The 24198-nt window shown below is 41.1% G+C and overlaps 1 protein-coding gene across 1 annotated transcript; it reads right to left on the bottom strand.

The window, feature by feature from the left end:
• Positions 1-22: 22 nt before the first annotated feature.
• LOC133206963 (photoreceptor outer segment membrane glycoprotein 2) lies at positions 23-14990 on the bottom strand. The gene is made up of 5 exons (XM_061343321.1): positions 14698-14990; positions 11045-11165; positions 7413-8081; positions 3250-3496; positions 23-1798 (listed from the first exon to the last, which is right to left on the bottom strand). Exons 3-5 carry the CDS (start codon positions 7991-7993, stop codon positions 1532-1534), a joined length of 1095 nt encoding a protein of 364 aa, XP_061199305.1. The 5' UTR covers positions 7994-8081; positions 11045-11165; positions 14698-14990; the 3' UTR covers positions 23-1531.
• Positions 14991-24198: the final 9208 nt, after the last annotated feature.

Raw genomic sequence — 24198 nt, 5'->3', positions numbered from 1 at the left:
TGCCTTCACCAGACAGAAGGTAGTTTTTTATCCTTAGGTGAGTTCCTTACTCTGGAAGCTGCTGTTGTTACGAATGTATTGTTATTAATTCTGACTGGATTAAGCATTAATAACAACTAGGAGAAGATGTGTCCCCCAAATCGTATTTATTTCTGTATCTGAGCAGATGCTCCGGCTTAAAGGCTTGGCGTGCTAATGCCATCTTTGTCTTTATAAATTACAGGGAGTTAAAGGTGGAGTCTGCTGCTGCCTGAGTTTGTTTCCTTGATCCAGTGACTGTGGTGTTTAATACTCCAGCAAACCCAAACTGTTGTGACGGGTGCTGTGTAAAGCAGGCTGGGTCTGTAGGGAGCCCTTCCACTGTCTGAGGAAACGAACACGAACAAAGCAAAGACACTATTTATTAAAAAAAGTAGATTGTATCCTGATTGCTATGAAGTGAGCTGACATCTTTTCTGTTGTGCATCTGTATAGATGGGGACTCTGGATGCCTGTACAGGATAGGAAGAAGCAGTCTAATGACTAAGTAATGCCTGGCAGTAGTCAAGACAATGACGGTTCCCTGTGAGATGTATGCTGACACTCAGTTAAGTTCACAAGTGATCACGTTGGTACCCACCACTGCAGTCCTTGGCAGCTGGCTGAGACACAAAGGTTAACTTGCCAAATATTAACTAGTCTCTAATGGTGAAACATGTTCTGTTCACATAAAAGTAAATGAGCTGTGTGGGGTCTGGGGAAAATGTGTAGCCGGGCAGTTCTACCTGTGAAGCTTATTGTATTTTGGAAACCAAAACCATGAATGGCTTTAAAAAACCCCATGCCAACTTATAGGAAAGTGTCCAGTGAGATTTACTGAAGCACAGTGATGCAAATTTCTTTGTCATACCAAGCCCCAGATTTCTCTGTTTCCTGGAAGTTAGTAGGCTTTGTCAGGGAAAAAGTTATTTTCTAGTGGTCTTGTCTCTTACATGTGTTTTGCAAAACATCCTCTACAGATTAATATTGCAGACAGACCCCATCTGCCCATTTTTATTTTTAACATACTTAGGTACAGGCCTAAACTTCTAAGCAGTGAAGCAACTGCACTTGACATTCTGATCATACGGCTTGCTTGAAGTCCAGTACAGGTTTTTACATTGCACACTTTATTTACATTATTTATATTTATTCTAACATTATAATTCTTGCTTATTCTATTGTTATAGAAAACAACATTGTTTAGACAAAGGAATTTTTACTGTGACTTTGGAACAATTTCAAAAGCAAGAGTAATTCTGCTTTGAATATCCCAGGGATACAACTTCTTCGTATTTGATTATATGCAGGCTGTCCAAAATGATACTCAGACAATGTATTATTCACAACAGTAACAAGTAAAATATTGGTCTCTTACCCTCTATTCTGTATTAGTATGTTTTTCCTGTGTACTGTGAGTGATGAATTACAGACACAGGGAATCCTAGTCAGTGACATTACACGTCAGGTATGTCAAAGCTACACTTGTGATGTTGTTTCTTTGAAGACTTGCCTAGCTAGCTGCTGGGATAGATTTTGTTGTAACATTGGTTTTGTCACAGTTTGTGTTTTGAACGTTGATGTTGGGATCATTCATGCCTGAGACAGTGGAGATCTGGTTGGCTTTGCCGAGGTTCTTGATGATATTGATGTTGTATTTGGCAGTTTCCACAAAGCTGTTTTCTAGTAACCAACCATCTGACTCACCCTCCAGATCGCCTAGCAGGAGGACATTCTTCATTGCTGTTTGTAGGTACCGGACTCCAATAAGGACAGAGAGCTGTAAGAAACAGTTAGTAGTTAAACAAGAGTTTAAATTACAGCCTCAGTCCTATCACTAAGTTAGCTGACTTGTATATTTACAGGCTTAATGAATAATATTGAATAAAGCAGACAAATTCCATACCCCAGCAGTATATCAATCCACTCTCCCAAGTAATTGCATTTTTGTAGAAAGAAAAACACCAGGGAGAGAGTGATTGATTCTTTTTCTCTCCATTCATCAGGTATCATTCCCACGTGGATGTTATTGGCACATCAATACCCAGAATTACTCAGGAACACTGCAGCCTCAGAGACTATAACTAATTGCTGTAGAATGGATGATCAATTAATAGAACTATCAGTCACCATGGGGAAAAAAAAGAATAGATTGTAGTGTGTTAATTTCAGTGTTTTTTTTTTTCAACTGACCTTGATTAAATCAGTATTTCCTCCAAGGAGTCCAGTCATTCATGTGGAAGCCAGATGTGTTCTACATGCCAATGCACTGAAATTAAGAAGGATGGCCTATAGCAGAGCCTCAAATATAAGTATAGGAAAAAGCCCCACTTCCACAGTTCTCCGGAAATTGAGATCATGGTGCCTGTGTGTCAATGTTTAAGGGAGTGGAGAGAGCCAGCTCCCAGCTTTCTCAAGGTGCTGCCAAAGGCCTGTTGTTTCTGGCACCACCACCACATCTAGCACTGCTGGAGGACTGTTGGGAACTATTTTAATTACAGTGCTAATATCCATGAAATACGGCAATAATCAGAAAATGAAAACTTGCTAAAAAGGGAAGAAACCCATATTTTAGCCCATGCTATCGTGGAGTCCTTTACCTGTGATGACAACATTCAGTTTACAGCCAGTAGGAAGAGTGCATCTTCACAGGTGTATGTGCTTGCCTGTGAATGCTTATTTTGATTGTATAATAAGCAGTCTAATTTAAATCTAAAAAGGTATGCTGTGTTCGCAAGTACTGGCCATGTGCTGAAGTTATGGAATGTAAAAAGGAAGCTTTGAGATAGTAGTACCTATGCTGAATTTTTCCTGTAAAGTTAATGTATTTGGCTGAAGAGCTACTCACATTTTTTATATTCTTTGTTAAAACTGACTTAAAGCAGTCTTCAGACCTCATTTCTGTGCAGTTGTCACTGCATGCATCATCCTGTAATTGATCCAATAAATGCTTCAGGGAAGGGAATATGCTGTAATCCACTAAAAAAGCTCTGCAAACATGCAGGATTATATACACAGTTTCTAATAGTTCTTATCTTCAGTGAGATTTGCTTCTGCACTGGGAAGTTGTGGGCACTGAAGGAATCCTGCAACATTGTTGAAGTGCATTTGGATTTTCTATTGGATACTGAGGCACTCTTCCTATGTTACACAGTAGTTATTTGTAGTTATTATGTAGTTAGAGAATAGGAAGACTCTGATTAATCTGACCAGTGTTTTTATGAGGCTTACCTCAAACAACCAAATAAGCAATGCTGTAATACCAATGGATCTCATAATGGCCGTGTAGTACTCCAGCAGGGCCTCTCTGCACCCCCTCACCCAAATATTGAGCTCCTCTGTCAGAAAGTCGTAGTTGTAGTGAGCGCTGTTGTTTGTCAGCTGGTACTGGATACAGGGCCGCGGGGAGCTTGGGTTGCAGCAACTGAAGGGTACTCCATCCACCAAGAACTTCCCATCAATGTTGCTCTTCAGGCGGCTGCAGCAGGACAGAAAGTTTGGGCATTACAAATCTGTTAGCAGCAAACAGTGTCTGTGATCTTTATTAAAGGCTGTAACACAAATATGCTGCAATGTAGGCGTCTCCAATATAACAACAGGCAAATGGAATATCTTTCCAACTGGAAAAGTTGTTTACTGCAAGAAAACTGTATTTTTCCTTTCCTGTGTTTCTGAAGTGTGGTATCAGCACAGTATTTCACATGGTTCTCAGTACTGTGCATGCAAGATATGGGTTCAGCTTTCATGGGGGGGGGGAGGAATGTCACCTTTTTTGGGTATATTTGTGCTGAAAATACTCAAGACAGTTTCTGAACTTGTTTATCTTGGTAGAACTCTAGTGGAAGTTTTGGCCCTAGAAATCCTGTTTCACCACTTCTGGACTGATTTTCAGCACGAGCATTCCTTAAGAGAGAACCTAATACAAGAACAATTTTACATGCCACAGGAACTGCTGGAAATTGTCTGCTGGCATTTGTTTCATCATTGTAGCTACACGCAATGGCTGGTTCAACACCTGTATTGAAACTCACAAGGGAGTTTCTACTTCTTATAACTATGATTTCTGTAACTTTTGAAACTGTTTATATTTATTGCTAGAAATGATTCCTTCCCCTTCCCTATAAGATCAGGAGAGAAACAAGCGAGAAAGAAGAAGCATAAAGAAATTGGAGGGAGAACAAAAGAATCATACACTGGAAAGAGAACAGAGTCTCAGATTAATCAAGAGTTTCTGCAACAGTTAGATTAATCCCTGACATCCATTTTCCTTGTATTATCTGCTCTTATGCTAGTGAGCCCTTGTGAGGACTTCTATTCTCAGAAGACTCTTCAGAGAAATAGATTTTCCATAACGTGGAGAGTATCTAATACGTTGAGAGATGCTCTCACAAGCATGTATCTATTATCACGCTTATCACAGATGTCTTACTTCCTGAGGTAGCCCCACAGGTGAGAATCTGCTTTAATGAAGACAATGCCCTTTAGCCTTTGTTAGGGAGCCAGAATACATGAAAGAACTTTTCTCTGAGAGATCCAGCTTTCAGCACTTGCTAATAGCAGGATTTTTAATATTTTCCAAAACTTTTCCTTATTTATTAATATTTACAGATCATATTTTCCTGCTCCACTGCAGATGATCTAAATTAAATGGAAACAAGTTGTCACAAGAAGCTCATCAGGCGAACGGAAAGCAGAAAATCTGGTTCAGTGCTTTTCCAGCATTTTGGGACTAAATGTATCCTTCAGGAAACATAAGCTGCTAGGAAGTTCACTGTCTGTGGCTGTGCTGGGGTAGCAGAATAGCTGCCTTCATTTTATTGCTGTGGGCCTGCTAAATACAACCTCCAGCCTTTGTTTTTCCCTTTCTCTTTTTTGGCGGGTGGTGTGTTTTGTTTAACATTGTGTCAGAAGTACCTCCCTGAAAGATCTTTCTAAGTCAGGAAGCTCATCTTTGATTTCCCACCTAGGAGTGGCTTAGGTGTGAACTCCTCTCCATCTTGAAGTGTAGGTCTTCACTTTGTGGCCATCATATTCCTGGTAATGGCAACAGAATGAAACCAATGCAAAAGAACTGAAATAATCCATTGAAACCAGACTTAAGTGTGCAAGTTGTGTAAGTGGCAGAGGAAAAACCACTCACTGGAAGGGAAGCAAGAATGGGAGCCAAAGAGGTACAAACAGGAATGCTCGAATGTGGGAGGAGAAAAGAAACCTCACAGAGGCAGGAGGGGAAGGCCGGTACACTGTGAAAGGGAAGCTTTTCCCTGGGCCAGCAGAACACCCTGCATATTTCAGTGACGTGATCCAAATACTGCACAGCATCTAAAGTGGTTAAAATATGATCTCTTACACTGGCTTTTAAACTTTTCTTTGATCCAAATCACCAATTTAAAAATTTTTTCTTTTTTTTTTTTTTTTTTTTTTTTTTGCTTCCTGCCACATGTCACAAGGAGGAATCTTCTTCCTACTGATAACATTTGCAGTTTCCAGGCTTGGGTGATGTCTTCTTGCCGTCATGTTTCCTCTTACTAGTGGCAATTAAGGGATGATGTATCTTGGTACCGTTAGAAGGGAAGACCTCAGTAGCAGTGCTGAGGGAGTAAAGACACTCACTGCTATTTGTTGTTGTAGTTCAACGTTATTACAGTATTGCAAAGCAAAACTTGCCTTTGAGACTATGAAAAGGCGATTTTTACCCAACTAATTATAGGACTGTACTGCTGTAGCCTGCCTCAACATCCTGCTTCGCACTGACTCCCTATTTCTTGTCACATTGTGGTGTCGACAATGAAGATGCAGAAGAGAGGGGAGGGAAGAGGATTATGAAGGAATGTGAAAAGTTCAGTTCTGTAAGGTCACATGCCAACTGGCAGCATGTCAGCTCTCACATGCTTTGCCTCTTAATCTACCAAGTACTAACTGATGTACAGCACAAGATAAAACCAAGGAAAATGTTTGGTTCCTTGCCCATCCTTTCTGAACCAGCTGGACTCTGCTTCCAATGATTTCCTATCAAATGATCCACTATTAAATTTTTTGGAAGTCACTGTATAATTTGGTTATACAGCACCAGCTTGGATTCCTGCATTAAGACGTTCCATCTCAATCAAGATGGGGTTAACCCAAGTCACATGCAGCAAAAGAAATCCTGCAGTGCAGTTACTTCTCTCTCACACATTTCATTGGCATCTTCTCCCTACACGGAGCAAAAATTAACCTAACTGTATTTTCTAAGTAAGGGCATAGCACAGGTGAACCTGCAGGGGAAAACAGAGCTTGGCTAAGACCCTTGGTAGAACATTACTGTTTCTGCTTGTCTCAAAAATAGAAGGCTGTATATTTTACTTCTAAGATACTATTATTAAGTTCCTGTGGACCATCTTTGTTGTCATGTCACTTTTCAGCATAGAACCAGGATTTAAATCACCTCTTAGGTCAGTCTGTTTTGTGTCACTGTTGCTTTCCAACTTCTCTCTCAAGAACACTTGTTCTACAGCTTGCTTTATTTCCATGGCCAACTGCCTTACTCATGTTGATGCCCTCTTGGCTATATATAGGCCCTGTCCTCCGAGATGCTTGCAGCTCTGTATATATGCTTTGCTTTGATGGTAGTTTCCAATTGCAAATGCTGTGAAGGTGAGATCTTTGGCCTCTCTTCCTTTGGCTTTACTGACACCAATACTTGAGTTCAACAAAACAGGATACTTGATAAATGCCAGTCAAGCTTTTTGTGTTTGTTCCCAAGAACATACGTAGCTACTACACTGTCATCAGTGAAGAGTTATTTTCAGCTTCAGAAAAACTATTATATACTGGATTGTCTACTTTAATATTTACGAATATTGTTAAGTTTTCTATTTATTGTAAGAATAACCAGACTCTTCTTTTTGGGCATATAATTTCACAATTGCTACATCATGTGAAAAACCACCCCCTTCCTGCCCCCAAAAATTCAAGGGATTTTCTCCTCCTTTTTTATGCAGTGTACATGTTGTTGGCAGTTTCTCATATCTGAACATATAGAACTGAAACTAGATTTGCAGCCTAACATCTTGAAGGAGGAGGATCTTTCAGTGTTTAGGACTGACTGTGCAATGTACTGATGGTAGAACTCTTTTTTTCTTTCCAGTATCAGCTCACTATAACGAGGTAGCTAATTCACCACATTAAAAAAGGAAAGATAAATCCTTGCTTTGCTTAGCATTCCTTTTGCTAAAAAGTCAACAAAAGGCAAGTTCTGATTGTGCACATAGGTAGCATATATTGTGAGCAATGTGGTCATTCTACAGTTTTTTGATTAAGAGACAAAGGTTCAGTCAAAACTACTATCTGCTTTGCCTTCTTCAATGAGTTTTTTGTCTGGATTTCTTTTGTTATGACTAGTAAATACTTACTCCAGAACTTCCTTGGAAGCCATATTCAGGTAACGATGAGATACCCACTGAATTTCAAACCAGTCTCTAAAGCCATTGTTTCCACAGCATTGGAAACTAATTTGTAACATATCCACTGTTTTCTTTAAGAAACATCTTCCAGGTATGTCTGTGTCCTTATAGAACTTAATAGCATCCCTCAGTCCCAGATAGAGAGACTCTTCCAGCTCGTTCCTCATGGTATAGCACATGAGAGCACCCACAAGGATGCAGAAGGTAAAACAGAAGGTGCACACGATGTATGGGAGCATAACTAGTTTCCATCGAGAGAACTTGTTGGTATCTGAGCAGTCATAGCAGATTTTGCCACCCAGGAAGTTGATGATACATGCTATGACCCCTACAGAGATCAGCATGTTGGGGACAGAGTTAACATCCCCTTTTGCCATCACTTCGTTGCGCTTCTTGATCTCTATTTTCAGAAAGAGGCCAAGACTGAAGAGAATGATCCCGCTCACTACAGAAACCCAGTTGAGGATCCATAAGATCTGAGCCAATTTGTCCCTCTTAGTTTTGGTGAATTTTACTTTGAGGACAGCCATAGTCGGATCAGAGTTAGGAAATGAAGCGCAGGTCAAGGAAAGCTTGTAAGCTGATTAGAAACATCTATCCAAGGCATGCAGCAGAAATCTGAAGGGGAGAGAGAGAGAGATTACTATTTGACCAAGTATTTATAGAGGCTACAGAGAACTTCCTGTACAGCCTCATGCACTCTGAGCCCTGCCAAGGGAGTCCCCCAGTGACATTTATAGCTTAAATTTCAGCTGTAACAGTTATTTTTCTTCCTAGTAGCTGATGCAGTGCTGTTTCCTTTAATAACTTTCCCATGTGATCTGCAGATTCTTATTTTTCTCTTCAAAGGTCACAATGATGGGCATAAAATATATTCAGAGAGCACCCCCCCTGAGTTTCAAATCAGTATTTCAGTTTCACAGCTGAAGGAGGACTTCAGTGTTTCAAGGTCTATCTTGTTTTCCCTAGCTATTAGTGGATCTAAGAAAAGATACCATCTTCCCCAGCACTTTTAACCTTGCTTCCCTGCAACACTGCTAATGTTGTATAACTTCTCCTTTGCATCTCTCCAGTCATATCACAATCACAGGCAGAAAGCAGCTAATAGCATCCAGGATCTAAAACCTGTTGGAGCAGACTAGCTGTACAGAAGTAGGGCTACACCTATCCCACTAAAGGATCCACAGCTGCAACAAAGTTTAACATGGGGTAAGAAGACTGTTGTAGACTACAATTTAAAAAGGTAATGGCATCCCAGCATCTTCATCTGTGCATGTCAGCAGGAGTCAGTTCTGTTTTAGAGGTGAGGAACAGGTTGTTCCATTCATATCAGGGTATGGTTAGACATCTTCATGCATTTCAATATAAAAACATTTTAATGCCTGAGAGATCTACTTAATGTTTGTTGATTTATTTTCTCCTGCTTTTACAGAGGAAACTGCTTCCCCTCAAAACTATTAATTTTTGTATATTTTGTACAATACAGAGAATGGTGTGAAAAATGCACAGTATTTTTCTTATTTCCAAAGGTGTTGAGGCCAGCAGCTCTCTGACTTTAAAAACGGGGTGCTGGTGTTAATGATTGTTAAGGCTGATTATCAGTTATGGCTGAATATTGATTCTGATCATACTGTTATAAGCATATCAGTTATAATTATGAAATACTGATTACTGATAGACACCTATGTACAAACAAGCTCAGACAACAGTTGTTCATAAAATGACAACACTTTGTTCACACTGATCTTCTACAATATTCTTCAGACCTCATTCAGAAAGATCATGCTCTGCTGGCACAGAATTAAGCCTCCATATGCATTCAGCTGACAGCCTGTCTAAGCCTGGAAACAGTATCTTTGATTGCTTCACCAGCTAAGCAGTTCATGACTTGAACTTAAATAGCTGTAGATGGCTGCTGCAAATAGGTTTATTTGCCCTGATACTCAGGTCTCAGAGCTCACAACAGAGAGAATCTGTTGTGAAATCCCCTAGCTGCTGATATGCAACTCATGTTCAATGGCCAGTGTATATGAATGCATCACTACTATGAAATACACTTGTGTATTTACACAATGCCTCTGAAATGTTAGGCACATGTATAGTTACAGTGTCCCTGAGAACACCCTGCTTGCCAAACATCCTTTGCTTTAATGTTTGAATAAAAGTTGTAAACAGTTGTACCTTTATTTAAAAATCCATTGCTCAAGAAGCATTGTTGATTTTGGAAGACTTTGTCCTATTCAATCTATAAAGAAACCTGAAGCTGAATTCCATAAGCAGGGGTATATTCCATGTTGTACAGCTATTCTGACAGAGTTCCCTCACCCATTTTTTAGATGCCTGAAGTTAAAATAATGAAAAATTTCTGTGCAAAAGTAACTCTCCTCGTAAGTCCTTGCCTCCAGTACTTCTCATCTGGTATTTCCAAGCTTCCTCAGTGCAATTTCAGTATTATTGTAGGACCAAATTTCATGGAATATTCACATGCATCTAACAGAGGTACTACAGTCCTCTAGTGCAATAAGACCTGATGTTTCATATGAGCTGTACTGCCAGAGGAAAAGGGGGGAAATGACTGGTTGTTTTAGTGCAGTGACCCACACAATGACTGACTCTGGCTGTCACTGATATACCTGGGATTGCACAAAGATACACTGTGCTTCTGATGAAACTTTGAGTGCATTGAGTCTGGGACAGAATAACTTACCTACTCTGTTCCTGCATTCCCAGCTTCTGTGTGGATACTTCTCTTTGAATCATTTTTTCCTATTATTTACTGAATTTATTTTAGATAACGAGATGACTCTCTTCCCATCATGATGAGTTTTGTAAGCACACTATGACATTATTATTTCCCCAACTCTTCAATGAAGTACTGAATATATTTATTAGCATAAGATGTATTGGAATTCACTTTTTTAAAATCATAATGAAGACATTTCTTCTAGCTGAAAGAACTGAGGTGCAGTTACGAGCTAGAAGTGTTATTGTCTTCTTCTGCAATATGCATCTGTTCTTCTCCAAGTTACATCTGGCAGTGGGCTACTGTAAAGCCACCAATGCTCCCAGTAGTTCAATGGAACTAACACTTTTATTGAAGTTCTTTGAAACACATCTTGACATTGCACACGAGGCACACCAGAGGTATGAAGCACATACACACAGACATTTTTATCCCAGCTATGGGAGAACAAGTGAATTTATTCTATAAAGGGAGAAATACTTTTTCAACAGAGGAAGCCAAATAAATGTGGACATCCCTCCCATATTATCAGTACTGTTCTTAAGTTTTCCTTGTCTAACTGACTTCAAAGACAGCTTCCATCAGCGTATGGCAAGTAGCTTTTTGCTTCCAAGATGCCACATACCTGTTCCTTTGGTATCAATTTCCCCCAGCTATATAGAACAAGACACGGCACAGCTATTCAGTTTTACATAACACTTACTTATTAGATGCAAATTTTCCACAGAAATTTGTTTTGCAATTTCATCATAAGGAAACCCATCTTACCTTACCAATTTCACTAAAATCCACCATTTTTGCTAAACACACATTCCTGTCTGTAAAAGAAACCACTAACCTGCTTCAGAGGATTGAATGGGATCTTGAAACTGGCAACTTGCTGAGTACAGTGGAGAAAATACCTGGATCAGGCATCCTGAGGAAGACAGAAGTACTGATTTCCTGATGTCTGTGTAGTTCTGTCCTAGCAGAGATGAAGGAAGAGACTTCAAATCTCCTGCCTGTGCTAATCTCTAATCGTAGCTAAGAGATTTATTTCAAGGTTCTTATGCCACCAGGTTAAGTCCTGCAAAACAGGCCAATTAGCTGAGTGTGAGCTGAGATCTCACCGACAAAATGCATTTAAAGTAACTTCTTTTACCTTCTTGCACCCCAGAAGTTTTGGCTAGCAAGCAACAGACTGTTCTCCAGTACCTGCTAATGCCTTCGTTAGTTCTTAACTTGCTCTTAACAATAAGTGTGGGTTCAAGAGAGAGAAGAATGAAACTTCGTGCTTCTGTCTGAAGAGAAAAATCTGGCTTAGCAATCATCATTTACACTTGCTATTATGTGTCTTGCCCATCATTCCATATTTTTTGGATGGAATCGTCTGTTGTCTGTACTGACTCTGACTCTGTCCAAGAAAGGAATTCAAATTACCAAGACCAATTGGATCATACTGTATGACTCACGGTAGATTCTGGTTTGGGAAGCTTTCCAGGTTCAAGAATAATCTAGCAGAAACCTCTGTCCTAGGCTCTTCAAAAGCTTTATCTCAAACCAGAACCAAAAGTATCTTGTCCCCTGGCATTTCTGAGCCCAGCCTATAGTAAAATGTGGGATGCACATTGCTGCATTGAACTGATAATAGTAATAGCAACAAGCTGAGTGTGCAGCAGTGCTCGATCAAGTTAGTGGTGATGTTGGTATCAGAACTGAATCACTCAGCAAGACCAGGGTTTGTCTATAGGGTTCATAATGCATCAGAGTTCAGTGAGCACACAACTGACTGCGAGGGACTCTGTACCAGGGATAGCAGTGCATGTGAATATTCTCAGCTAATTATTCCCCTCCCAGATAATGATAAGCAATAAACCTGTACCATGATATTACTGTGATTCTAACTCTATTCTGGGAATACACCTCCCCACCTTGTTTAAAGTCTCATGCTTCTGCAAATACAGACACCCCTCTGCATGCATCAGTATTATCACATTTGGGAAAGGTAAAAGATTAGTTATCACTGCAATTCAGTCTATCAAGGTCTTGGATAAGGCAGAGGCTGGAATATCTAACTCCAATATTCTAAGAATTAAAACCAACCAGGACTTGTTCACTTGCCGGAAGTCATTCCATGCATTACTGCATGGAAAAGGAAAGATCATAACTGCCACTGTCACTGTCTACCTCCACGGGGTGAAAAACCCCAAGGACATGCCCCAGCAGGATAGTCATACAGCGAAATACTCTCCCTTTTCAGTTTTTCTGATAAAATCAAACTCATAACTAATGGTTCTGCTGAAAGCTCCATCCAACAATGCATTGCCTAATACCCTATGGCAAACTTTCACAGAGCTGCTTCCTTGATGTGTGGCACATCCCTGGAACCATACAGGCTCCATGTGCCCTTTGTGGGCAACTTCAGTTCAGCAAAATATCATTTACCATATCTTAGTCTTTAAAAAAGAAATACCTGAGGTAGGGCTTCCAGCTTTCTATATTGCTTATGTGCTGATGTACAGCACATCCAGGAAACTTCAGATCAAAAGCATATGGGATACATCTGGGACCTGTTGGACCTACTGCATATGGACCACACAAACATAGGATCAAAGATACCTCAACCACAGTGAATTAGTCCTGTGCACATTAATCATTCATACTTTGGACGTGCTGTACTCGTGCAGACCACAAGGAACAGTAGATCTGTTCAAATGTGTACATTTGTGTACAGATCAGCTCTACAGAGCATATTCAACAAGTGAAATATATTCCTTGTGGACAGCACAAGTACACAGATGCATACATTTGCCTGAGATTTTTGAGCTATTGCTTTGGCTGGAATGGGATATAATAGAAATCCTAGATAAATGTCTGAAATCCTTTTCTATTCCCAGAAAAAGTTCTTGTGTCAAAACCCACACATTTGTGGAACTCCAGACATATGTTACCCCTGAGTATTAGAAAATGTTATTGCCTCAGATACCTACTAGTAGAAAAATGCACCTTCCCTGTTGTTGCTTTGCAATATAAACCTAGTACTTGCATGCATGAAAGCAAGCAAGCAGAAGATGGCAGTGCTGCTGTATGTAGTTCTTTTCCTACAGTGCAAAGTAAGAAGCTTTATTTTATTTATGTTAGAGAAATCAGAGGTCACTCACACAGCTAGGGCAAGCTCAGGAATGTATCATTGTAGGAAATGACTTAAATCCAACATTATTGCACTTAGAGGTCAATGCTACCTGTATTTTTTGTTCTATGTTGTACTGGGAAATGGTTTCAACTGCAAAGTTAATATTAAAAGTTAAATTGCTCAGAAATTAGTACGGCAATCTATAATTAATCATGATGCACTTTCCTACAAACCTGTTGGGAAGTCTGGACACCAAGACCACAATGATAGGGTAGCATTTTATACCTCAGCAGGAGTGATTAAACATGTAGGTCTGCCATCTACCACCTACTTTCCTGCTAACAGTGGAGATTGCTGTGTTGTGGCTTAGGATCTGAAAGAGGTAAATTTAATAAATATTAGGCCAATTACTTATCTGTTTAGTACTGTTCATATATAAGTCCACAAGCAAGGACAGATGTATTCTGAATTAGCCCAATTAAATAGCTAGTTGGGATGATGCATGCTGCAAAATTTGATTTTACACCTAGTTTCCAAAAGTTAATGCTTCGTTTTTATATTCCAATGGCTTTCCTTTTCATCTTCTGTTTCATGCAAATGATAACTAATGAGAAGAGATTTTGGAGTGATCACAGAATCACAGAATCCCAAGGGTTGGAAGGGACCTCAAGAGATCTAAAACTGGAGGCACTTAGTAAGTCTGACACAACCAGGTAGTAACATGTCAGTACTTCAGCAGGGGAGTCCATATTCAGGACTTTGGTAAAGTTAGGAATCACATGGTAGATACTGAGAGGTGTAAGTTATTAGGCAAGTAGAAGCAATTGGGTTGTTGCAGAATATTCATCTCTCAATTGCATTTTTTGAACTTTTAGGAAAGAAGTATAGTGTTATCTAGATGATTACAGTTGTTCTAATTTGATGAAGACACCTCAGTTAAATCAATCATTTGAAATGCTTATGGAATAGCAGAGTTGGGAGAGGGATTATCAAAACTCAAAGACAAGAGGTGATGGGGGTGGATAGTAATTTAAAAGAACCCAGTTTGTACATCGGTATGCCACTAAGAACTAAGTAAATTATATGTTTTGCAGCTACAGCTGCAGCTACAGTACTGCCATTGTACTAGAAGACCCTTGTATGATGCAAAATACAGATACTGTCATGGCAGCTCATTTAATTGCCTGAAGAACACCACAGAACAAACAAATCAGAAAAAGAAGTACTATTAATTTTCATTTTTAGATGTTTAAAGGTTATAACACTACGGATGCTGGAGCAAGTCTCAGGCAAAAAGGAGATTATAGCAGGCTTGCATGAAGTGCAGTGCACATGTCCTGCTGTTCTTCAGGGCTCCTGTATATTACGGGAAACACCACGTGGGTACCTGTCAAGCCAGCTCTGATTTCAATCCATAGGAGCTGTACTGTCCATAACTCCTGAGTCATCCACTCCTGATTCATGGTGAGTCATTACAAATGGAAAACTAAGGCACACAAACAGGATATTTACCTTCAAATCAGACCAGCAGTCTATAGAAAATGAATCTGTATTTTAAATTGGTTGGTAACCTAAAACTTCCATCTTGGCTGTAATTTTTTTCTGAAGACTAATCCATTTTTACGACCTATTCATAATTAGACTGTGCAGCAATCCTGCTTTTCACATTCATATCATCAATAGCCAGTCATCAGGAAGCTTTTTGCAGAATGGAATTACACATGCATTATGAAGGTTTCCAACAAAATTCCCCTAACATCATGAGGTAAAATTTCCTTTTTCTGTTCCATATCTCAGACCATCAATACTTGGGTGCACTATACTGCCAACTGACCCTTCCTCCCCTAGCAAAGTAGTCAGATATACACTCTCACATTTCTCCTTGAAGAGACCTCCTATAGTAATCAGGAAGTCTCCCTGTTGACACCTTATTATAAACCTGGTGTTGATGCTGGTTTTCATTCTCTAGACACTATTGAACTGAACAATATTACTCAGGACATCTTGCAGGGAATCTGAAATTCTTTTAGAAAGAAAAAAGGACAGTTACCAAAAGAACAAAAAGAGACTCACAAAGTTTCTGAAGCTGTCAAACAGACAAAACCCACCACCTGGATACAGTGCTCTTATTGTTCCTCTGAAAAAGATCCAAGATCTTTGTTTGAAGTCCCTTCCTGAGTGACTTCATGCTTACTGACACTTTGTCTTGAAACGATGTATGAAAAAAAGATGGAAGAAACTCAGTTTTCTTACAGTAGAGAAGACTGATGGTGGGAGGTAAAAATAGTGTTCAAGCAATTTTAAGGTAGCTGGACAGAGGAAGCAAATAAATTCCTTTGATGATAGGTGGACAAATAATAGGCAAAATCTTTCTTTTAGTGAGAACAGTGAAACAGCCCATGAAAAAGCTTGATTTCCATCAACAGTATACTTTTAGAAGAGGTTGACAAGTATCAGCTGGGAATATTGTAGGGACAGATAGTCCTTCCTTGGGAAAAGGGCTGAATTCGATGTCTCAAGGTCTTGTGATTTTTCATTTGCTATGAACTGGATACCTGCTTAAACATCTACAAAACTCTGTAAGTCCTATCCCATCCTTGGTCAATACTTCTTGTGCTCATTGACTTTTACCTGAAATGCGAAACTTGTTTATCTTTTTCCTCTTCAGTAAGAGCACTGTTTCCATCTCCATTTATATACTAAGTTTTAACTGCATTTTTCAACAAATTCTAGAATTTGGTGGATGTTCATTTACTGACTAACCGAACCTCTTGGAAATGAGTACTTACGAAGTCTGTGCATCTTGCTATCTATTGTGGCCCTGTTTTATTTTGTCTTTCTTTTTGTCACTTCTCTTTTATAACAACCATTTGATTTCTGACTCTCCACAAAAAAATCTGGAGCTTTGTCTCCTATTCTGTGGTTAACTAAGCAGAAACATTAGTCAGAACTTCTGACTCATAAAGAAATAAGTAACCCAAACACCCTGATGTCTAGGCTAAGAAGTTCCAATGAATGTATTTGAAACCAAAGAGTCTGTACTTCACAGGATGAATCATCCACTCCCATACACATTCATCTGAAGAAAATAACAGCAGAGTTCAGGTGTCACACATTGTTCTTCATGTCACCCTTCTCCGTCAGCAGATATATGCATAGGTACAGGTTTTTAATTTTTGAAGATTCCTTGACGAAACATTAGATCATTCATTTCAAACAAAAAACACTGATGAAAATTCTCACTTATCCCACTAGGAAGATTTCCAGGAAAGCAAACTTATTTTTCCATGATTACCTATTATGAAGCCTAAGAAAGCAGAAGTTGAAACACTAGAAAGTTGTGTTCCATCTACAAACAATCCTGGAAGTTCTGACCTAGTTCTTCAAACAAGAAAGCAAGCTATTGGGAATTTATATGAGGGTATACTCTCATTCTCTATTCCTTTTAAAATAACAAAAAATAATTAAAGCTAGAACTGTATCCAGTTTTGTCCAGAAACAAGTTTGCTGTCACTTTGGTCTTTACAAGCTTGTTTCTATATTTTTAAAATTCAGACCAGTTCTATTTATTGCCTCAGTAGGTGACTTAATACTATTAAATATTGAAGCTATGTTAGACATGTTAGAACATATTTGCAGGACTGGGAATTATTTTTCACACTGCCATTTTTCTCTCTCTCTCTCCTCCTCTCCCCCCCGAGCTTTCCATAACAGCTACTTGGTTATAATAAATTTTGGGCAGGTAAGCCTTTGGAATTTGGAGTAATTCCTAACAGTAACCTCCTGCTCTCCGACTTCAGAGCTCTGATCTGCAGTGCTTTTCTTTTTTCTCCTTGCAGTCTCCAGCCAAGCTAGATATTTAGGGTTGAACTAAGAGAAGACAGTCTGCTTTATTGATTTACTTTGCACAGAGGTGTCCATTTGCAGTGGTTTAGAGCTGTTGACTGACTTTGCTAAATAACTTCATTATCCCTCTATTTGGAAGTAACAGAATAAAGTTTCTGCTGATGCAATCATTCTGACTTCAGAAAAGTTAAACCAGCAAACAGTTGTTTCCAGTACTTGTTCTTCTCCATCCAAAGTGAAATTCACCTCTTGGCAAAATCTGCACCTTTACTGTGCAAATAATGATTTTGCCCTTCCCGTGATTTTAATAATTCATTTATAAAAGTAACATTTTTTTGTATAATTTATGATACAAATGTTAACTTTATTTCTGTGTGTTTCTCAGGAATAATAAAAGCAATGTAATAGTTTTAAGAATATTTAGGTATACTGTTTACATGCATAGTAAGAATAATTCATATATGTAAGAATTCACCTTCCAGAGAATACTCATAGTAGGAACAGACTCAGAGATCTGCAACAGATTGGAGTTAGAAGTTGCTTTTCCCCCTTTTCTTTCTACACAAGTAGTAGTAAACTAAAATGACTTGATTAATTCACAGCCACACAAGAGTTAAATGTTTATCTGTGCTGCGCTACTGTACTTGAATATGCTTGCAAGAGCTTTCCGACTTTATAGGAGGACCTCGGATTCTCATGATAATTTCATGCGGATTCAGAGGTGGCTCTTCACTCACATATGTTTGATGTATTGATTCAGAGGCTGCATGATAAACTCCCATACAAAATGTAGCTACACCAGAACATACAAAATACTCTGCAGGGTCAGATCAGTTACCCACTTGGCCCTCTAGTCCATCTCTAACAGTAGCAATAGTATTTAGAGGCACTTTCTATAGTTAATCCCCTTTTTACTCCCTCTGCATCCAAACTGTTGTTAATGGGATGGAATACCAGATAAATACCACACAAAGCCAGATACAGCAACAAAATGCAAGTTATTAAAAGATACGGAAAAGGTTGTAGCTATGCTACAAAAAGAGACACATTTTTCCACTGGATTCCAGTTAGAACTAATAATCTAAAACCTGAATAATGGGCACAGGGCAACTTTTTCCAAGCCTAATCAACACTATGCATCACAGCTTAGCTACCTGTACTACTGCAAAAAACCCTAGAGTACCATGGTTCCATATTTACGTAGAGATTTAAATATATGGGGGTTTTTATTCTGAAAGTTTGCATTGACAGAGCAAAGGCTGGTATCTGTTATATTTACCATCATCTTTGAACCCAAAATAGTAGAACAGAAAGCCTTGAAGAACCTCTTGGTGTATTTCTGGAGCAGTGAATTAGAAAATATAAGATCTTTTAAGACCTCCTCCACTGAAGTGGAAACAGATTTTCCTTTTGAGAAAATGGAAAGAAGTAAAGATGTTTTAGTTTATTTCTTCTCTGCTTGATTTTTATTTGGAACATTCAGGTTTTGTCTACCTCTGAAAAGTCCATGGTAGTTTGAAAACTAACAGATCATTATAACTTTAACTGATGCTGAAGGGAAAGGCTATTTGGTCTTTAAAAACCTGCAATGTGCCTGCTCACTTACAGTATGCTAAGAAGACATACTCACGATGTGGTTTCCATGATATTGTGCATGATAATGTGGTTTAGTTACATAATGAATTGCTAACCTGTGAATTCCAAAGTGATGAGAGAAGCTATACCTCTTGGATTAGCAATGCTAAACAGGTAAACAGACAAACCAGATAAGTTTAAGGCCTTTCCATTTTCTTTAATAGTATCAGATAATTTTCCTGAAGAATTGTACACCTCAGGCAATACGTCAGTTATTAGGGGGAACAATAAAAGACTCTTCACAGGTATATTCATGTGCTGGCCACTGCACCTCAAACACTGCATATGTTATTGGCATTACTTGAAATAAGAGGTGGTTAGGGCATTCATATACCCTCAATTACAATCTGGGAGGAAAAGGACTTTCTACTTCACAGTGAATATACAAAAAATATTTGTTTTATAAAAAATGGGTATAAGGGGCTGGCTTTAGAGTAACTGTAGACAAGTTTGGAACAGTAGGTAACGCCAGAGGAATAATTTACATCTGAGAAATTATAAATGCCTATCAAAGGTAAGCATAACTCATAAATCCATTTTACAATTGGGTAGCTGTACTAGTAGGAAAAAATTAGGGAAAAAAGAAAAAATAATCCTCCCCACCTACTGCAATCAAGGTTGGTTCATTTCCATTCACAAAATGAGTACTTTTTTGTAATATCAGCTTTCTTATTAGCTGCTTTAACTGTTAGGACATTATACACACACGTGTTCTCTCTATATAGAGGACTATACTCTTATCACCTGTGCATATCTACACAACCAGGACTGGTGGCCTGCTGCTGGAGGGAGTTCACTTTCTGAATGAAGAAGCATCTGGCCGAAGCTGACGCTGAGCAACCACAACTGTTTGAGCTCACTGTTAGGTTAAGTTCACAGCTCCCACTGCTGGGTAACTCCTTTGTAAACTACAAGTACTATGATCTTCCTACTCATAAAGCAGCAGTAGCAGATACTGTTTTCTAACCCTACTCTTTTACTAGAATCTGCTTGTAACAAAGGAAGGGCTTAAATTATTCACACTATCATCATCTTATCTGCCTGACAGAAAGGAAATAAACACTTTCTTTAATGAAACTTCACACATGGGGAGACAGCGGTGTGTTTACTCACTTCGTACAAGCTGCTGCGAGCACAGCAAATCTGTGCTTTCCCCTTCCCACAGAACAGCTCCCTCCTAGCTGCCGCTCTGCCAGATGGATCCAGCCTCTGGGTTGACACCGTGGCCTACACACGCGTCCTGTCGGCTGTTGTGCGATGGCATATGTGCGATGGAGTACCCGCTCCATTGTCTCACGCGGCGGGAGTCCTGCCTGCAGTGAGGAGTCACCTGTGAGAGCTGAAGCTCCGAAGGGCTTACTGGCGAGGGACGCACCAACCCCTCACTAGTGCCACAGCCTGGAGCCCGCGGGTGACAGCCCTGCTGAGTCCTTAGGGCAGCGCTTGCCCCCGAGGGACGGAAGGCCTGATGCGATGAGAGCGGCTGGCCTCACCCCGCACAGGAACCTCCGGCGCTGCCTCTCTGCCCTCAACCCTCTCGCCACCGAGGCGGCAGGGCAGCGGCCTGGCTGAGGCAGGCCCAGGGCAGCCCCCTCCAGTTGCGGGCAGCTTCGCCGATAAGGCCCGGGGATGACCGAGCCCGGGCTGCTCAGGTACCGGAGGCGCCTGAGGAGGCCGGTACCGCAGCGAGGACGCAGCTGCCCCCAGAGCAGGCGCGGCAGCGGGGAGCGGCCCAGACTCGGTCCCCGTCATAGGCCGCTACCCGCCACCCCTCAGAACCTCTGCGGGCAACAGCAAATTACAGCCCCCGGCGGTGGGGCCGCTGCCAGCGCGGCTGCAAACTACAGCGTCCAGCGCGCTCCACGGCGCAGGGCGGCCTGGCTGGGAGCGGTGCTCAACGACCCTCACCGCACCTCACATACAGCGCAGCTCCCAGGTGTGCCCGCCCCCGGCATCCTAATTGATAGCGCTGACAACCAATCGCTCAGGAGCAATCTCAGCGGCTGCCCAATCACCGCTCCGGAAAGAAGGATGCGGGTGGTGCCCGGAGGACAGCGGGCTCGGTGGCACCGCGGCTGAGGAAGGGCGAGAGCGGAGAGGTAGCGCGGTAGGGCTCCGGTGGGGACTGTCGCAGGGATGGCTGCCGTGAGGGGGTTAACCCCTTTGGGGAGGGCCGCGGGCCCCTCCGTAAATCCCTGAGCGTTCCTCGGCGCTGCGCGCAGTCGCTTCCCCTCCCCTCGGGCGGGCCGGTGGTGTCCGGGCACTGCAGTCGCCATAGAGACCGTGCCGCACGCCATGGGGCGGAGGCCGGACCGGGGGGCGCCGGTCTAACCCCGCCACGCGCCGCGGGGCCCGCAGGGACTCCTCGTGTCGCTCTGTGCCGCTCCGTACCGCCCCAAGGAGCCGCCGCCGCCTCGGCCCCTTTCCAGGTGAGGAGACACGGGCTGCGCGGCGGCTGTCGCGGTTACCGCTTCCACTTGCGCGCCCGCCGCCGTCGGCCCTGGCAGCAGGGCGGAGGTGTCCCCGGGGGCGCTGCGTCCGCCTCAGCGGATGCAGCCCTCGGGCTCCAGCGGCCGAGCCTCCGCCGCCGGCCCGGCCTCCGCCGTTGTTGTTGCGTGGGAGCCTCTTCGTGGTTTGTCTCTACGGGAGCGGGAGTTTGCCGGGCGGAGGAGCTGCGGTGAGCCGGCCCGAGAGGGGCTCATTGCAGCGGGGGTGTGGGACGGGCGGTCCGGTGTGTGGAGTTGGGGTGGGCAGGCTGGCAGGCTCCAGCAACGGGCTTCACCGCCCCGGCCTCTACGGAAAACTCAGATTTATAGGCACGAGATTTCTTTTTGTCCCTCCCCCTTGCTGCAAGGAGGCAAACGGTATGGTATTTACGTGTTCTGGTGGCGAACCGACCCTGCTTTAAAATAGCTGCCTCTGTATTTCCAGTTCCTAATTGTGGCATGCGTGTAGCGGTTGCATTTGTGGGCAAGGCTGGATGGGGTCTGTCTCTCCGTCGTCTAGCGCTTAAAGTGCTGGAGCCATTAGCAGCAGTTGCATCAATGTATGAATACAGATATGCCTGGCTAGGCCGCAGATGCACTCACTACGGTGATAATAGTAAACATACAAACAGCATACAGGCGGCATTTAAAAGCCTTTATTATACATACTTTTAGCTTTAAAAAAAAAAGAAGTGGGGAAATGTTCCTGAGTCTACAGATGATCTGTGGAGCTGTAACTCCACGCAGATGTAAGGAACTGCGTCCTTGTACTTCTGTTTTCCCTCCAGAGCAAAAGCAATGAGAGAACAAAGATCAGTAGGAGGTTTCTAACCTCTGATGTGAGCCAGAGCAGTTGGGAACAACTGCTAGTGTGAATGGGGATGGATTTGCAAACGTTAACAATATTAATGTGTTATTCTGGAGGTGGGAGTGGACACAAAGGAAAGACCCCTGACTGTAGGGCAGCCTTTTGAGACCCTTCTGCCGTATTTATAATTAGCTGGAAAGGACTAAAAGAAATGAGTTATAAAATAGGTTGTAGTTGCTTTCTTCATTAGACAGTAGGTGCAGAAACAGTTGAATTTCAGCTTAAATGTTCAGAATGAGTAAGCTCTCTTGACAGGAAGGTTGGGAGTCCTAAAATAAAACGTACTCTATTTATTTGAAAATCGTGTTAGCCTGAGAGTGAGTGATTAGTTTCCGTGTTGTGTTTCTGGAAAAAATGAGTAGATTTATATATATATATTCTGCGTAGTTAATGCCATGTCTCTGCTGAACACATGCTGTGCTTGTAGGTGTGTTAGTTCATTTTATCTGTTGTAGCTGAGAATACTGAAGAGTTTGTTTTGCTGCTCTTGTCTGATTTTTGGATTTTTTTCTGGGGGCGTCTTAATGATGTGAACTCAAGGTACAAAGGTATTTTATTCTGTGTTCAGTTGCATAGATCACTTTATTGATGATGATTCCTTTGATTTACAGTGGGAATTACATTTGATTAAATATTAAAACTTCCTTAACCTGTTAAGCCAGAAGTGTACCTGTTAGCATTTGTTTGGCTTGCAAAAAATTATATATAGGCAAGTCTGACTGCAGTAGTATGTATATTAATTGGTGAAAAGTTATTTTGAAAACAATGCATCAAGATACAGTTAAAAAATGTGAAGATGGAATCAATTATATCTGAAAAATACTTTGGTCTTCTCTGATGTATTTCTGATGTACCATTGATCTTCAAGTTCTTTTTAAACTTCCTATTTTGGAAATGGTGGGGTTAGAGTGAGAAGAACAAATTTGGGCAACTAGAATTTTGAGGTGTTGATAAGGTTTAGTGTAGTCACTGTACTGCTGCTGTGTGCTGCAGGCTCTGTTACCTCTATCATCATAAATGCCAGAGAGGGTTTTCCAATGTGACTGATTAAATCACAAAGAAGATTTTTGAGTATGACAAGGGACGTTTCAACACTGATTTCTGCATGGTTGGCTTCTGCTAGTTCTAGATACATGTGTACCAGAAGGTTGAACTCTTGCTTAGCATGTGAAGTTGCACTGTATGGTACATTAATACTCTTCTATGTTTTCTGTGTTACAGAAGACTTGTTTACCTAGCAAGAATGAATCTTCTGCTCTACAGCAGAAGATTGACAGTTTCTGCGTATTCCTGTGTGTTGCGTTGTCTCTTTCTCCTGCTCTGGGAAAGCACTACACAAAGCCTTTGTGTTTGGCTAGAGGGGAGGAGAAACAGCTGCTTTTTCAATATGAGACACCAGGATTCCTAGTGGCCTCACAGAGATGCGTTGCTGTACGTGGACCAGCCACTGTCCTTCCTTCCTCATTCTATTAAAGCACTTTCTCCTCACAGCAGAGAAACCTGAGCTTCATTAGCTCACAGAGCAGTGTGTTGTGCCATGGATCCAGCAGATCAATCTAAGGAGGCGGTTGTTAAAGTATAGGCAGGCAAGAATCAAAATTGACTAAAGGCAAGGTGTACATTAAGGAATTGGAGATCTACAGATCATGATGTGTTTAAAAAATAATTAGTATCAACCGAATTTCTTGTCCATAGTTGGGATGAAAGAAAATTGTTTGAATGGTTAATCTTTTATTTGCTTTGATTTTGTTTAGTATCTAGGCTACTTAAATGGGAACTAAACATGTTAGCTTTAAGAAGAGGAATTAAAATTTAATCTGGTTGGATGAGAGAGTGCAACTAATCAGATGAGTTTCATTTTTCTGCTATTTGTGCACAAATAAGAGTGCTTTAATGGTTGTACTGTATTGTTTCACACTGGTAGAGGAAAAGTTCACTTCCCTCTCCTTGGAAACACTGAATATTATATAAAGTGGCTTTTAGTAACTTTTGAGGGAATCTGGTAACTTGTTTTTAAGCTGCTTATGGAATTGAGGTGCCATTCT

This window comes from Neopsephotus bourkii, unplaced genomic scaffold (assembly GCF_033783945.1).
Source record: "Neopsephotus bourkii isolate Nb327-2 ecotype Australia unplaced genomic scaffold, CSIRO-AGI_Nbou_v1 NB_1825, whole genome shotgun sequence".
Taxonomy (NCBI): domain Eukaryota; kingdom Metazoa; phylum Chordata; class Aves; order Psittaciformes; family Psittacidae; genus Neopsephotus; species Neopsephotus bourkii.
This window is presented reverse-complemented; position numbering and strand designations above follow the sequence as displayed.